The following is a 16,146-nucleotide window of genomic DNA, read 5'->3' on the forward strand; positions in this document are numbered from 1 at the left end:
GAAATATTCCTGAATCAATTCAGAAAACAATTCGATATTATGGCATTATCAATCTCGAAATTATTCCGAAAGTGTATCGAAAAGATATTTAAACAATCCAGAAAAAGGTCTGAATTGATTTCGAAATGGTCCAAAAAGAATGCCGAAATAGTACAGGAAAAGAGAAATTTCCTATTTGATCCTTAAAACAGTGATCATAGAATTATCCCAGATGTGACACAGCTATTTTTCCATAATTTATGAGGTCTTAGCCGTTCAAGCGGTTGGGCTAACAGGCGCCAATGGTGTGGCGGTAGCGTGCTTATCGCGCCTTGCATTTTTCTTTAACTGATGCCAATTGGCCTCACCATGGGAATTTAAACCGTTTTCTACATAGTCCTTGCAGTAGAGTGATGGCCACCCTCTTCCCCTGTTTCGTATGCTGGTTCTTTTTTGGCCGGAGCATAAGATAAGTGATTTGTAGAGCAAGATGTTTATTTGCCTAGAGAGCAGTTTACTTGTCAATTACCTACTCAGTCCAAAGTGTAAATTTTTGACAAGAGTGATTCTTCGCTAGATTTCTAGACTGACGTTGTTGTTTGTGTTAATGCTGATTCCCAAATATACGAAGTTCTTTTCTTTTTCGAAATTATGGCTGCCAACATTGATATACCAAAGGTCTGAGGGAAATACATTCAGGGTTATAGAAATTTATAAAAAGCTTCCAGGGATGCTGGAATATATTAATGGTATAGGATACAATTAATTTAATAATACTGTTCCAGAGGGCAGAGCGGGGAAGAATCTCTACAAGATTTCCCAAAATTGTTATACCTTTATAAAGCTTTGTGCTTAAAGCTATAATGGCTAAAAATAATTAGAAAATTACTGTTACCAAGGGGGCGTAGAACCTTACCCGTTCTTCTATAAAAAAAAAAACATAGGCAGCAGCTGCTCCCACACCATCGTTTATCTCTGTATCAAATTGCATTCAAATCTGTTCAGGCCTTCTGTCGTGATAGAGTCACAAAACGATTCGAAAATTATTCAAAATTTATTGCTCCAATGGGGCATAGGACTCCCCATTAAAATAAAAAAAAAATTGCCAGCCGATCTCTCCATACTATTAGCTACCCATCTACGTGCAAGATTCCATTTAAACCGTTTCTGTCGTGATTCAGTTACATAGCCACGGGTCTAGACATTCAAACATTCACATTTCAACTACTGGGTGGATAACACCCAATCTCAGGTGCCATTTGAGAAACGCTCTATTGAAACAAATTTCTAGAAAATCCCTTTTTTATAATTTGTTTGAAGAACGCTCTATGAGCGCATAAATTCAAAACATTTTGACGTGAAGAGGAAGTTTATGAAAAACTTAATAAAAAAATAGGGTGCTCTTTGAGCGAACTCTTAAATTGCAGTTCTTGGCGTGCCACATATATCTATCTCTTTCGCTTAATCTTATATATTATTTTTAATTGCTGTTTTTATGTGCAGGTCCCGATTTCGCCCTTATTTGGAATCCAAATCTATAAACAAAGTTTTGTTTGCAAAGATGGAAATTCGTGCTATTAGCGAGCTTTAGGCATTGTGGGTCGTAGTGCTTTTGTTTGGCTATATTTTATTAAAATAATTTCAACTCCCGGGCAAAGCAACATCAAAATTTTAGAAATAAGATTTTTCAATTAGAAGAAAATTTTTCTAAGCGGGGTCACCCCTCGGCAGTGTCTGGCAAGCGCTCCGATTGTATTTCTGCCATGAAAAGCTCTCAGTGAAAACTCATCTGCCTTGCAGATGCCGTTCGGAGTAGGCATAAAAACATGTAGGTCCCGTCCGGCCAATTTGTAGGGAAAAATCAAGAGGAGCACGACGCAAATTGGAAGAGAAGCTCGGCCTTAGATCTCTTCGGAGGTTATCGCGCCTTACATTTATTTATTTTTTTTTAATTTGTTAAAAATAAGCGATTGTGAGCACACAAATAAATCTTTTTGTACTATGGCACTATTGTGAATATTTGATTAGAACTAACACTGCATTACCGGCAGTTGCTAACATTCGTCAGATGGCAGCGAAAGCGCACGCAAGTTTTTATTGATAGATGATTAATTGATAGAATAGCTGATTTCTGTTGATATTTGATATGAGACTTTTATATTTATTGTGCAAGATGCGCACGGGCCCGGCTAGTATATTTTAACCTTGTAATAGTTGGCGCCTGAGCTGCTTAGTTCTACTACTGAGATTTCCGATAGGGATGGTGTCGAGTGTCTTATCGTACTTTCAAATAGACGCAAAAGCAAGCCGATATTTTCCTATTTGCAACTAAACTCCTAAAGCTCAGCTAACACACCTCGTTCATTAGACTAAGTGGTGTATACAAGAATGCTCTAATGTATGAGTGCTTGTGTACTTGTAGCTTGTTTAAATTAACATAAACAAAACATAAATTATGAGACTAAAAAAAAATGCACTAACTGAAATTCGTATGAAGCGAAATCAAGGATTTGTGAATAAGTAAAGTCATGACTGATGAGAATTAAGATTTAAAGGCTTATGTAAAAAAAGTCTAGTTTCTTACGAAGTAAGGTTGCTTCTTCCTATTAATTCGTTTTCACCCCCTCTAAAGCTCTCAAGCAGTAGAGCCAAAAACGTTTATCACTCGATAACGAACAAAAGAAGAGAGCTCGGTGAACGATTCCCTTGAATTGGGTTGCCAGCCAATGAAACAATAATTACCATGTATTGGAATATGCGTTAGAATGAGAAAAGAGCATATAATAATAATTGTAATAATAAAAAGTAAAGTCCTCTCTCGTCAAACGAAAATCATACTCTACAAGTCACTTATCGTTCCCGTCCTGCTATATGGTGCAGAAGCATGGACGATGACAACATCAGATGAAACGGCTCTGGGAGTGTTCGTGAGAAAAGTTCCTCGAAAGATTTATTGGCCTATAAGCGTTGGCGATGGCGAGTACCGAAGAAGATTTAACGATGAGCTGTATGAGCTTAACGCAGACATCAACATAGTCCAGCGAATTAAAACGCAGCGGCTGCGCTGGCTGGGCCATGCTATGCGAATGAAAGATGACGCTCCGGCCAAGAAAGTCTTTCTATAGAAACCCTCCTATGGAGGCAGAGGTAGAGGGCAGCCCCCACTCCGTTGGAAGGACCAGGTGGAAAACGATTTAAACTCCCTTGGTGTGACCAATTGGCGCCGGTTGGCAGAGAGAAGGAGCGACTGGCGCATCTTGTTGGATGCCCATAACTGTTTAAACGATTAAGCGCCAATTATGTAAGTAATGTAAACTAACAGTCACTTAAGCACCCTTTGTTTGTCTTCCGTTCTCATTCCTTTACTGGCCGTCAATTAAATTAACTCATGTGTATCAAAATCCATTTAATATGCATCGACAACCTTATGTTGGCACTGCGCATAAATTAAATGTGCTTTGCACATCCTTATATTCCTTCATATTTACTACTCATCATTTTATATTATTTATTTTTTCCCTGTCTGTATTAATTACTTTTTCTTGTATTCATGTTTTTTTGCAACAAAGCGTACCCATTAAATTGAGTTGGATGTACAATTACGCCTTTTCACTTAGACGTACACGTGAACAACAACAACAACTCTTATCAAAGGGTGCAACAGGTATAAGTATATTCACATATCTGTAGAAGAGCCCCAACTTTGGCAATACGAGTACATACCAATATAGGTGCAAAAAGACAGGAGCTTTAGAGTGGTCAGCCGGATAAAGGGTATAAGAAAAGTCTAAGTGTAAGCGTAAGCATAGTGTGGTGTAGTCACTACAATGTAGCATAATGGGGGCACAATGTACGATGTCGATATAAGCGAAGTCAGACAACAAGTACAGGAAAGGAAATGCTCGTTATAGGTGGTATCGACGAGGTATAGATGAGTTATGGTTGTAAGTTAAGGTTATCGATAAGCTATCGATTTTTTACCCTCCAGTTATCAATTTGATATCGAAAATCTATCGATTTGTTATCAAAAAGTTATCAGATTTTTAACACAGTGTTACCAATTTGTTGTCCAAGATAATTATCGAAAAAATATCGATTAATTTGAAAAGTTATACATATTTTAGCAAAAAGTTATCGATTTGTTATGGAGGAGTTGTCGATTTGTTATCGGAGTGCTATCAATTTGCTATCGGCATATTATCGGTTTGATTTGTTGCTGATTTATTATCGCAAAGTTGTCGATTTGTCATCAAAAAGTTATCGATCTGTTATCGACTTTTTATCGGATTGTTATCGCAAAGCTGCCGATTTGTTATTAAAAGGTTATCGATCTGTTATCGACTTCTTATCTATTTGTTTTCGCAAAGTTATCGATTTTATCGAAAAGTCATCGGCTTCTGATAGGCTTCTTATTATCGAACGTTACCCCTAGGATATTTGATTGCCCGACAGTGGGTAGCGTGACACCATCGAGATGAACATCCAATATTTGAGTCATCTGTTCCTTCCACGTCGTAAACAGTGTGGCCGTGAATTTTGTCTGTGATAATGCCAGTTTGCGCGGGGTGAAGAAACTGGAAAGATCGGGCAGATAGCTGTTTATTTTAGAAACTAATTAATCTATTGAAGGGCCAGGTCCCGTTGCAATAATCGTGCAATCGTCGGCATGGGAAATGATTGTAACTCCTTCAGGTGGGGAAGGGAGTTTTGATATGTAGAAATTAAACAGAGGCGGGAATAGGACACCACCCTGAGGTATTCCCTGTTCACTTTTCCTAGGCTTTGAGATTTCGGTGCTCGATGCTTCACGAGTGCGGCATGATCAAAAGCGACAAAATAAAACTGCAAAGTAAGGCATATTTCCGTTGTTTTCAATGTGCTCCCTAATTAACCCCTCTATCGATTATACGAATTCTAAAAGTCGTCGTTCGTTTCGCTAGAAATGACTGGCTAAAAAATATCTTTATTTGTCCTTAATTTTTTTAAAGATTGTACGATATTGTATGTCTTTTTTGCATGGAAAACTTTCAACCTGTAAGTAAGCATATCCCACATGCGGGAAAAATGGGAGACAGTCCAGCAAAATGAAAGCTTTGCATGTCGAGTTTAAAGAATTACTTCGAACTGTTGCTAATTAGTTGTACTACGGGATAGTTGGTAATCACATTTGTCCCCGCAGCACTTGTTGTAGAACATTACAATGTTTAAAGTGTTAGTTCAAAGCACGGTGGGTGGACTGAATTAGAACTAGTACTACCTCTTAATGCACTAGTTCGGAATTAGTGCGATTCTCTCTAGAGTCTTGACGAATATAACGGCCCAAAAAATAAGACTGTTTGTAAATTGCTGCAATATGGAGTTGTAAGCGCAATGGAATTATCCTTAGATACATTATGCACTATGTACACTGAACAAGCTATTAATAGACATTACAAACATACGTATGTACGTATGTATGTATTTGCATATCCTTACAGTGCACTTTGAATGCACTTTCATGTCGGTGACATTGGTGGTTTAACAAGGTAAACCTGTTGCCAACTTAATGAAATAAAGATACACAAAGGTCCTTTAATGCTTTTTATTTAATTGAGGTCGATGTTGCATTACCAGACTCTCCCTCATGCGTATGAATGTGGCAAGTATGCAGAATGTTTGTACATCCCGGAGTTCCATTTCCACGCGTGCACCAATGATGTACATTTTTATGTATAGATAACAACTAAATGCAACTGCATTACGTGAGGTACGGTTATTAGTTTGATGGTAATGTTATTAGCTTATATGTTTATAGCTTTTCATTATTAGATAAAAGCTCAAGGGTATGTAGAAAATATTAGAAAAATTATAGCCGCATAGAGATATAACAAAATTAATCATGGCTTTGATATGGAGTTTGGTGTGTGCAAAGCGAAAACTTAACAAAAATTGGAAAGGCAGGTGATAAAAAAGTTCTTTTGTGATTCTCTACAATGTACCGTAAGCAGTTCGAAAGCTTGGGATCGTTAATAATGCACAAAAGCAGTGAAACATGATTTATTTCTAAACGGTTTTATTTAGCTTGACTTGGCAGGCTGGCTATTTGGCACGAATTTTGTAATAAGAAAAAAAACTCCGATAGATGGCGCATGGATCGAAATATTCAAAAAAATCGTATTTGTGGTCCGACTTGGCTCATATTTGGAACACATAATATATACAAGAATAGAAAGAGACTTATAAAAAAAAACGCCGTTAGGTGGCGCAAGGATCGAGATATTAAAAAAATCACATATTTGTGGTCCGATTTGGCTCATATTTGGAACACATAATACATACATGAATAGAAAACGGCCTGTGAAAAAAAACGCCGCTAGGTGGCGCAAGGATCGAGATGTTCACAAAACTTGTATTTGTGGTCCGATTTGGCTCATATTTGGAACACATAATACATACATGAATAGAAAGCGACATATGAAAAAAAATCGATGCTAGGTGGCGCAAGGATCGAGATATTCAAAAAAATTGTATTTGTGGTCTGATTTGGCTCATATTTGGAACACATAATACATACAAGTATAGAAAGCGACATATGAAAAAAAATCGCCGCTAGGTGGCGTAAGGATCGAGATATTCAAAAAAATCGTATTTATGGTCCGATTTGGCTCATATTTGGAACACATAATACATACATGAATAGAAAACGGCCTGTGAAAAAACGTCGCTAGGTGGCGCAAGCATCCAAATATTCAAAAAAATCGTATTCGTGGTCCGATGTGGTCCATATTTGGAACACATAATATATAAATGGCGGCCACCGTGGTGTGATGGTAGCGTGCACCGCCTATCACACCGTATGCCCTGGGTTCGCACCCCGGGCAAAGCAAAATCAAAGTTTTAGAAATAAGATTTTTCAATTAGAAGAAAATTTTTCTAAGCGGAGTCGCCCCTCGGCAGTGTTCGGGAAGCGCTCCGGGTGTATTTCACCCATGAAAAGCTCTCAATGAAAACTCATCTGCCTTGCAGATGCCGTTTGGAGTCGGCATAAAACATGTAGGTCCCGTCCGACCAATTTGTAGGGAAAATCAAGAGGAGCACGACGCAAATTGGAAGAGAAGCTCGGCCTTAGATCTCTTCGGAGGTTATCGCGCCTTACATTTATTATTATTATTTTTTTTTAATATATAAATGAATAGAAAGTGACAAGTGATGTCCGATTTGGCTAATATTTGGAACAAATATTACATATAGGCCGGTAGAAGTGACACCAAAATATTTTGGATTTCGTGGAGGGACAAGCATACGTGGCGCAGAGTCGAGTAAAGTCCTTGGAGGACTTAGATTGTAACAAAATGTCAGGAAAGAGTCAGTGTAATAATGAGTCACTAAATGAACTAAATAGAATGAGAAATAATAGGCAATTAAATAAAGACTAAAAACTTGAAATCAAAATAATTTAAAATATATGTTTAAGTTAAACGGTTTTATTGAAAACAATACTTAAATGAAGCAATAATAATACTAAAAGCTAGAAAATAATTAGGTAGATTCTGGGTACTAGTGAAAACAATCCTAATCAATATAGGGCGTTGATCAGACAATTAAATAAACTCGTTGGACGCGTAAAATTTCTATTGATAGTCATATATAAGACCAACTGAACCTTAATAAGGTTATGGTATGCCTCACATTTTTAGAAATTTCACGCACCCTCCGCTTTTATTTAATTGTCTGATCAACGCCCTACACTGATGAGGAGTGTGATGAGTAGAACCTAGGAACTACCTAATTATTTTCTAGCTTTTAGTATTATTATTGCTTCATGTAAGTATTGTTTTCAATAAACCGTTTAACTTAAACATTTTTTTAAATTATGTTATTTTAGATTGAGGCTATTTCATGTTGCGAAAGGCTTTTCGTCTAGTGTATTACATGAATTAACTAAATTTTTAAGATCAACACAACGGGATAATCAGTTTGGTATAAAGCACTTAAGGACATATGAGCGAATCGGTTCCTTCGAGTAAGGCTTCGTACCTTCATATATGTGATCGAATTCGTACTAAATACATACAATGCAGAAAAACTGGGAAACAGTCACGCAAAGCGATAATTGTACACTGTCAATTTAATGACTATTCACGAACATGTGCTTGTCGGATGCACAGCGGGACAGTTGGCAACCACACTTGTATCAATAGTGCTTTTATCTGAGCTATAGGAAATTGCCCTTTTGTAGGGATCACAAACGTTAAAAGTGTCAGTTGAAAGCACTGCGAGGTGCCAGAATTCGAACTAGTGCTCCTCTCAATTCGATAGTTCTGCGCTAGTTCGGTACTATGAAGATGCTGCCCAGGGTTCTTTTTCGATTAAAGTTTTATCTTTTCCACTACAAGCTGAAAAGTGGTCGATAACAAATCGATAAAAGGAAAATTGGTAACACTTCGATAACTTTTAGCATTGAGTCGATAAATTTTCGATAACAAACGATAACTCGCCAATAGCAATGCGATAGGAAATCAATAATATTTCAATAGCAAATCGATATTTTTTTAATAATGTATCGATAACTTTCAATAACTAGCCGATAACTTACGATAATATCTCAGTAAGTTTTTGATAGCAAATTGATAAATTTTGGATATCAAATCCATATTTTTTTTATAACTACCAGATAACAAATCTTAAGCTTTTTGGTAACATATCGATAACTTTTCAATAAATAACTGATAACTTTTCGACAAACATTCGACGAATTGATAACTTTCCTATAGCAAATCGATAACTCTTTGACAAAAAATCGATTCCTTTCAGTAGAAAATCAATAACACTTCGATGAAAAATCGAAAAATTTTTTGATAATATGTGGATAGCTTTTCAATCAATAACTTTTAGATAATAAATCGGTATTTTTCGACTAAACGTCTATAACTCGTCGATAGCAAACCGGCAACCTTTGTTTTCAATAGCAGTTTATGACACTGCGCTAACAAATTGGTAATTCGATTATGTTTCGTCAATAACGAATCAATAAGTCGTTGATAAATAACAGGTAAAAACGCCATTAACCCATCGATAACTTCAAATAAAGAACTGATAACACGTCATCCGGTTATGGTTCCGACTTCGATTTTTGGTTTCGGTTACGACTCTTAATCTTTCCTTATCTTTCCCTCATTTTCGTTTTTTTCCATTGTTTTCCTTTCCTTCCCTATTTTCTTATCCTTTCTTCTCTTCGCTTCTCTTCTCTTCTCTTCTCTTCTCTTCTCTTCATTTCCCTTCTCTTCTCTTCTCTTCTCTTCATTTCCCTTCTCTCTTCTCTTCTCTCTTCTCTTCTCTTCTCTTCTCTTCTCTTCTCTTCTCTTCTCTTCTCTTCTCTTCTCTTCTCTTCTCTCTCTCTCTTCTCTTCTCTTCTCTTCTCTCTCTTCTCTTCTCTTCTCTTCTCTTCTCTTCTCTTCTCTTCTCTTCTCTTCTCTTCTCTTCTCTTCTCTTCTCTTCTCTTCTCTTCTCTTTCTCTTCTCTTCTCTTCTCTTCTCTTCTCTGCTCTTCTCTTCTCTTCTCTTCACTTCCCTTCTCTTCTCTTCCCATCCCTTCCTCTTCTCTTCCCTTCCCTTCTCTTCTCTTTTCTTTTCTTTTGTTTTCTTTCCTTTTCTTTCCTTTTCTTTACTCTCTTTCCTTTCCTTTCCTTTCCTTTCCTTTCCTTTCCTTTCCTTTCCTTCCTTTCCTTTCTTCCTGTCCTTTCCTTTCCTTTCCATTCATTTCATTTCCTTTCATTTCCTTATATCACCTCAAGGGCATATGTATGTAGATCATAACCATATTACGATACGATGTAGTGCCTTCACTTACTCTTACATTTTGAATTTCTTCAAACCATAAACAAAGATGCTCAAATATAAAAGACCGATATTTAATATTCGGAACTTCACAACTGCAGAAACACCACAGATGTTTCAATAATGAACTACTGCTCATCCCAGTTTATTCCACAACAGGAAGTATATTATTGATGTATATATGGGAAGGAAACGATTGATGTATGTATGTATATGTATGCATTCATTTATGTAGGTGGACTCAATTTAAAGTGTTAGTAATTTAGAATTGTAAAAAATGAATGTTTTGTAAATATGTGTGTGAATGTATGTGAAAACCACAAATAATACAAATATCATTTACCACAGACTCGCATAAAAACTTAATTGTAGCACAACCACACAAACAAACACAGATACACACACACACACATCAATTTAGGCAAACACACGTTTTCAACCTACCATTTTGTGGTCCTGCATAGGCGATTATTAACGCGGTTAACAGCAATGAACCCAAAACGATGCCGGCAACTAACAGCGCGCGTCTCTGCGAACAAACTGCAACTCCCTGGCGCGTCTGTCGACCATCCGATTCGCCACCTGTAAATTTAATTAAAAGTTGATTTATTTATATTTTTTCTACAATATTCATTGGGAATAAATAGAAAGAGTATAAAAAGAGTTCAACGTACAAAGTTGAAAAAGTCAAATGGGCAAGTTGATAAGCGGAGACCAAAAGCTCTACTGCAATAGTTCCCATACCATAGACAACACAAACTCAACAGCCTAACAACATTCAGGCGGATCGAAAAACTTTATTTTGACTTTTTGATGGATTATTTTTTTTGTCCTATAATAACTTTTTTTCTTTCGATGTTTGTTGAATTATTGGGACGGTCATTGGTGGCGCGGTATAAAAGTGCTTATTGTGTCTGGTATTTAAATAGAATTTTACAATTCACGTGCATGAATACAAAATAAATAAATTAACAAAGTTTTTGAGGTACTCTGTATTGTATTTAAAATTCTTAAGTAATTAATTTCCTTGTGTAAACTTTTTCACTTGAAGCATTGCACCTCAGTTATTTTCGTTAATGGGCTTATGATATTCGCGGTGTAGACATGGCGCATGTCGTAAGAGGCGACTAAAATCCCGAAAGTTGGAGTGGTAAAAAAACGGAACCGTGTGGCGAGTATCAGTAGCTATTTATAGCGGAGCGTACCGAGTTCATATGCGGCAAAGAACTGACCAACTTCGCAACACCCCTTTCTTAGCATTCGGGGAACATTTTTGAAGTTAAAAGAACAGTTAATTTCGTTAGCAACTAATCAAAAAAATTCTCACGAATTTATATTACGTGTCTACATTTCTAATTGAGAATAAACTTCAAGACTGTCTTGGTAATGCAAGTGTGGGCTCACAGATTTCCAGGCGAGGAAAACGATAAGTTGATTATTGAAATATCTCGCTCGTTGACTCAGACCTGTATGCAGGGCTGACATAGTAAGCCTGTTCAAATATGCAGTTGAACTTAAATTCCTTTCTATTTGTATGCAAACGTAGCACAATTGCCTTACATTTAGAAACCGGAAATTTTCGACGTACTTTACTTTTCATATCCTCAGATCTGTAATATTCTCTGTGTCGTTTCAATGGTAGGCAAGTTATTTTATTGTTGTTGTTTTTGCAGCATTGTTTCGCCCCATCCAAAAGAAGCGGCCACTCCCTGACTGCCATCAATGTCTTCTAGCGGAAGTCCGAGAAAACTCGCAGTTTCAACAGAGGTGGACCTGAGAGCTATGGGTGTTAGAGGCGTTGGTTGCACATTGCAATTGAAAATATGGTTGGTGTCATGTATTGGTATCATACAATGGGTATGTTGGAGTTGCTTTCGAATAAGTAAGAGTTTAACCAATTACAGTATTCAGATGGAAGATGAACTAGAGTGACGCGCGTCTTCCTGGGGAGGGTGCTTTCCTCAACTGCGAGTTTAGGGTATTTGTCTTTAAACGGGGCGTACCGGCAAATCCCTGGCACCCTTTTTTTGGACCTTTCTTAGGACCTTGTCATGTTCCTCTCTCTTTCAAAGGGCTGACAGAGAAGACTGCTTAAGTTCCTGGGAGGCGGGGCCACTTCAATCAGATGTCTGTGTGTATGCCAAGGTTTCAGAAACTTTTTGTTCAGCATTTCATTTCTTTCCTTTAAAAGGAGTATTCTCGCCACGCTGTGTAGTTGATGTTGTAAAGACTTAAGAGGGCATCCCGTGGCTGTTCTAAGCAAGGCGTTTAAACGGGAGTGCCCCTAAATCCCCAAAAAAAAATCCCCAAATACAGAATCCCCAGCTAAAAAAAAATCCATAATACATATTCCCAAATTTAAAATCCCATAACCAAATCCCCAAAACAAAATACCCGCACTTTTTTTGGGGCAAAATCCCCAAACCTTTTTTGAGGAAATATCAAAAAACCTCGAACACAAAATCACAAAAATTTGAATTAAATCATAAAGTAAAGTTCGAACGCGTATAAACATAATTACGCATTTATACTTACATATATAAAATGACAAAATATATAAGCATAAAGTAAAATGATGGGAAATAACCTAACGGTACACGTTCTATTTGCATTGTGTTTTCATATCTTTCTTCTGTTCTAAACATGTCAATGTTATATTGCGAATTTGACAACAACCTCTTATGTACATCAGTGGCACATAGGCTTAGGTCTTCAACTACCATGCAAAAGTCGTCGGTTCAATGCCAGGTCACGGATTTAAATTTTATTTTCTATTTATTTAATTTTTGTTTATAAATTTATTATTAAAAATACTGTGAAAAAACATTAAAAAATTTAAATGAACAACCTAGATCTGGTAGTGAAGCGACGATGAGAAAATAACGCAAAATTAGTATAATATCATTAATATAGCTATTGAATAGAGGGAAATTACGAAAGCAAACTGCAAAAGTTCTCAAAATAATTGAAAAAAGGAAAATTCAAAACGTTAAAGATCTCCATCGCCTAAATATCTTCTTATAGAAAAAATTCCGTTAAAGTATAAGTTATGTTTATCAAATGAATATCTCTCGCCTTATTAACTGCAAAATGTATCGAATTAGTTACTTCTTGGCGATAGACGATAAAATTATCAGAAAACTGCTCGCAGAGTTTTGTAAAGTAATTTATACATAAAAATATATGTATTTATAATTTGTAAAAACAAAAAAAAAAATGTTCCGGTGTTAATCTGCAATGCAATGAATTTTGAATTTTTTTGTTATGTAAATACTGTATTAATTGTATTTATAAGTTATTGCGTTGCCCTGTATTTTCTTTAATGTGCCCATTAAATATTTGTGAAATCATCAATATTGAAGTGTTAATTTGGAAATAGAATAAACATAACTATTCTTTTTCTGTGTGAAAAACATTCAAATTAGGTTCAAAATCGCGGGGGGAAATGGGGATTTCGTGTTGGGGATTTTGATTTGGGGATTTAGATTTTGGCGATAAAGGGGGTAACCCGTTTTAACAGGCTTGCAGTTCCCTCCAGTGTGTTTCTTGTAAGCTCAGCGACATATGCTTCGCATATAAGAGTTTCTTTATATTTGTCCCAAGTGCTGTCGGCAAGAGACTTGGGGATTTTGTTGCGGCTTTGGACAATTGGGCGTGCATGCTCTCTAAAATGCAGATCTTGATCGAACATTACACCCAGTATTTACGAGAGTCGGTAGGGCAATGCTATCGACGTGGATGTTCAGTATGGACGGTTGTTTCATCGCCTAGTATTGTCGTTCAGGATGTAAACCAGATCACTATCGCGATCTGCTTTGAGTAAGATCGCGATTAACATGTCTACGCATCAACCGAGGTAGGCGTGAGTAAGGGTGTCTGTATAGAAAACTTATAAAAGGCATTTGAATATTGCCAGCCTTGATATCAAAATAATGCTTGACGATTTTAACGCCAGCGTGGGCAAGGAGTGAATCTTGGGTCGTACAGTCTGAAAAATGTTAATTTGCTGCACCAGATGGCAGCATAAAAATTGATATGGAAGCGACTTGGCTGTCTCGTCGTGAATGACCACGAAACCAAATTAAGCTGAGAGCTGAGAGAGTCATACATGCAAACAGCGACGCTAAGAGCGAAGAGATTATATTACATACACACATATAGTCATCACCTAAGAGCAGAACTTATTACTCACACACGCGTATACCTAAAAGACAAAAGTGAATATCAGATAGGTACATAATTTTTCGCAAAAAGTCTAGACCCTAGAAGGAATAGGTGAACGAGGCATTTGAGAGTATAAGAGCAGCGCAGTACAAGCGATGGTGAATCAGTTTGATTTTAACACTATATCACTGCAGTACGCGAGTATTTTAATCGTGAAGTATTACTACCAAAGTAGTGTGAATAAAAATTTTGCTAAACTGAATATTTGAATTGTTTATTTGAGAGGTCAATCCCAACTAAAACAGCAGGTGCAGAATAATCAAGAATCTAATAAAATGCGTAACAATACATTTTGACGCTGAGTAGGACTTTCATGAACAAGCTTCTGCTATAGGCTGTTCTTTAGCCGAATTCTGATGAAATGCATTTTTGAAAGAAATCCTGAACAATATTACAATATAAAGCATAAGAAATATTAACATATATTTTATGTACAAATCAAAATGAAAAGAATTTATCGAAAGAATAGCATTTGGTTTTTTCTTTAATTTAGCAGGTTTGGGGCTGTAATAGCAACATTTATATTTATATTTGTGTATATGTATACCTGATAGAAAAGCACAATCATCTAAATCCGGATCATTTGTCATTTCGATGCGTTCGCGTCGCCAAACTTTTGAACCTCTCTGACCGCCGCCAACGAACGATATCTTAACGGGGCCCGGGGATCTTTGTCTTCCTGCCAATACGTAAGAATTTTTGCGCGCGTCTCAACACTTTACGTTACGAATACATAGAACGAAACGATCAACTGAGCGAGATCGTTGTAACGCGAAGATCACTTTCTACATATATACGGTCGTAGACACATAAATTTTCAGCATTATTTTCGGTATCGACAATTTTAGGTATGCATAACTTTATAAGCACTGTAAGATCCGTGAGTTAGACGTTTTAGATACATTTTATTTGGTAAGTTCACAACAGTATATTTTTTTTTATTTCTTGTTTGTTTGTTTTAATGGTGTGTTCAATTTATACTTACTATTAAGAATTCATGAGCTTAACACCGGCTTGTAATAATTGGAATATTCAATTATTATTTTTTTTAAGAGAAACTGAAAAGAAAGAAAGAAACATTTAGCGGCATATTGCGATGGTACCATTTCGAAAACCGCCACTTAATCATCATCAGGCAATTTCGTAATGTTATCACAGGTTTCACCGCGATTCGAACCGCGAATCACACGGTGAAACTGCAGTTGCCTTAACCACTAGGCTATCCTGCTTGTATTTGTTTCCTTGCTTAATTCAGTTTATCTCATTTCCACATGAATTGAATATTCAATTTTTTATTTCTTATTTAAATTTTTGAAAAAATTTTACAATTCTATATATATAAAAAGAAGTGTACATTTTGATTGTCACTCGATAACTCGAGAACGGCTCGACAGATTGCCATGAAATTTTTAGGAAAGATACAGGAAGGAGATATGATGGTTAGTTGATTTTGAAATCCCAAATTGGTTAAGCCATATATGTATATACAAAAATCAAATTCTGTGTGTGTGTGTGTTCGCTATGGAAACGTATTTCCCACACATCAATCATCACCAAACTTTGGTTATGGGTTCCTTCGATCAACGGGAAGTTTTTAGGCTAAAAAAAATTTCGATATATGAAAGAGGCGTGGCACCATACAAATGGAATCTTTGGTACTGCATACCTTTGAAGGTATACATGTCAGAACATTGAAATTCAATGAGGAGTTATATGAGGTCAATCCCTAACACCACCAAGAAAATATGAATTTGGAGAAAGGGGGCGTGGCACCTCCCATACAAATGGAATATATTATACTGCATATATCTGGATGTCGTAATGGTAGGATAATTAAAATTGGTAAGGAGCTATGTGACGTTAAGTCTTAAAACCTCCAGTAAAATGTGGAATGGGGAAAAACTATGGCTGCCGTACAAACTTAAGTTATTTTAACACCTAAAGTTTGACTGCATTGTTGAGCTTAGCTGTTATGCCTTTTGGACGTTTAGTAATCTACCGCTGTTAAAAAAATTGTTTAGCTTCAGTCTATCTACATCTTCTATAAAAATCAAATTCTGTGTGTGTGTTCCCTATGAAAATGTGTTTGCTATACTTCGATCATCACCAAATTTTGGCTCGAGGTTCC

General features: G+C 36.5%; 1 protein-coding gene across 4 annotated transcripts in view; it reads right to left on the reverse strand.

Annotated features, from left to right (window-relative positions):
- LOC137237846 (endoplasmic reticulum aminopeptidase 2) overlaps positions 1 to 16,146 on the reverse strand; it is a 167,990-nt gene that overhangs the window by 34,729 nt on the left and 117,115 nt on the right. For 3 of the 4 annotated variants that reach the window (XM_067762119.1, XM_067762122.1, XM_067762120.1), the window contains one exon: positions 10,239 to 10,376. In XM_067762119.1, coding sequence (XP_067618220.1) covers positions 10,239 to 10,376 — 138 coding nt within the window. Of the gene's footprint in view, positions 1 to 10,238; positions 10,377 to 14,565; positions 15,002 to 16,146 lie in introns of those variants that run through there. The other variant, XM_067762121.1, reaches the window with a different exon arrangement.

The sequence above is a fragment of the Eurosta solidaginis genome, chromosome 1, assembly GCF_040869045.1.
Source record: "Eurosta solidaginis isolate ZX-2024a chromosome 1, ASM4086904v1, whole genome shotgun sequence".
Taxonomy (NCBI): domain Eukaryota; kingdom Metazoa; phylum Arthropoda; class Insecta; order Diptera; family Tephritidae; genus Eurosta; species Eurosta solidaginis.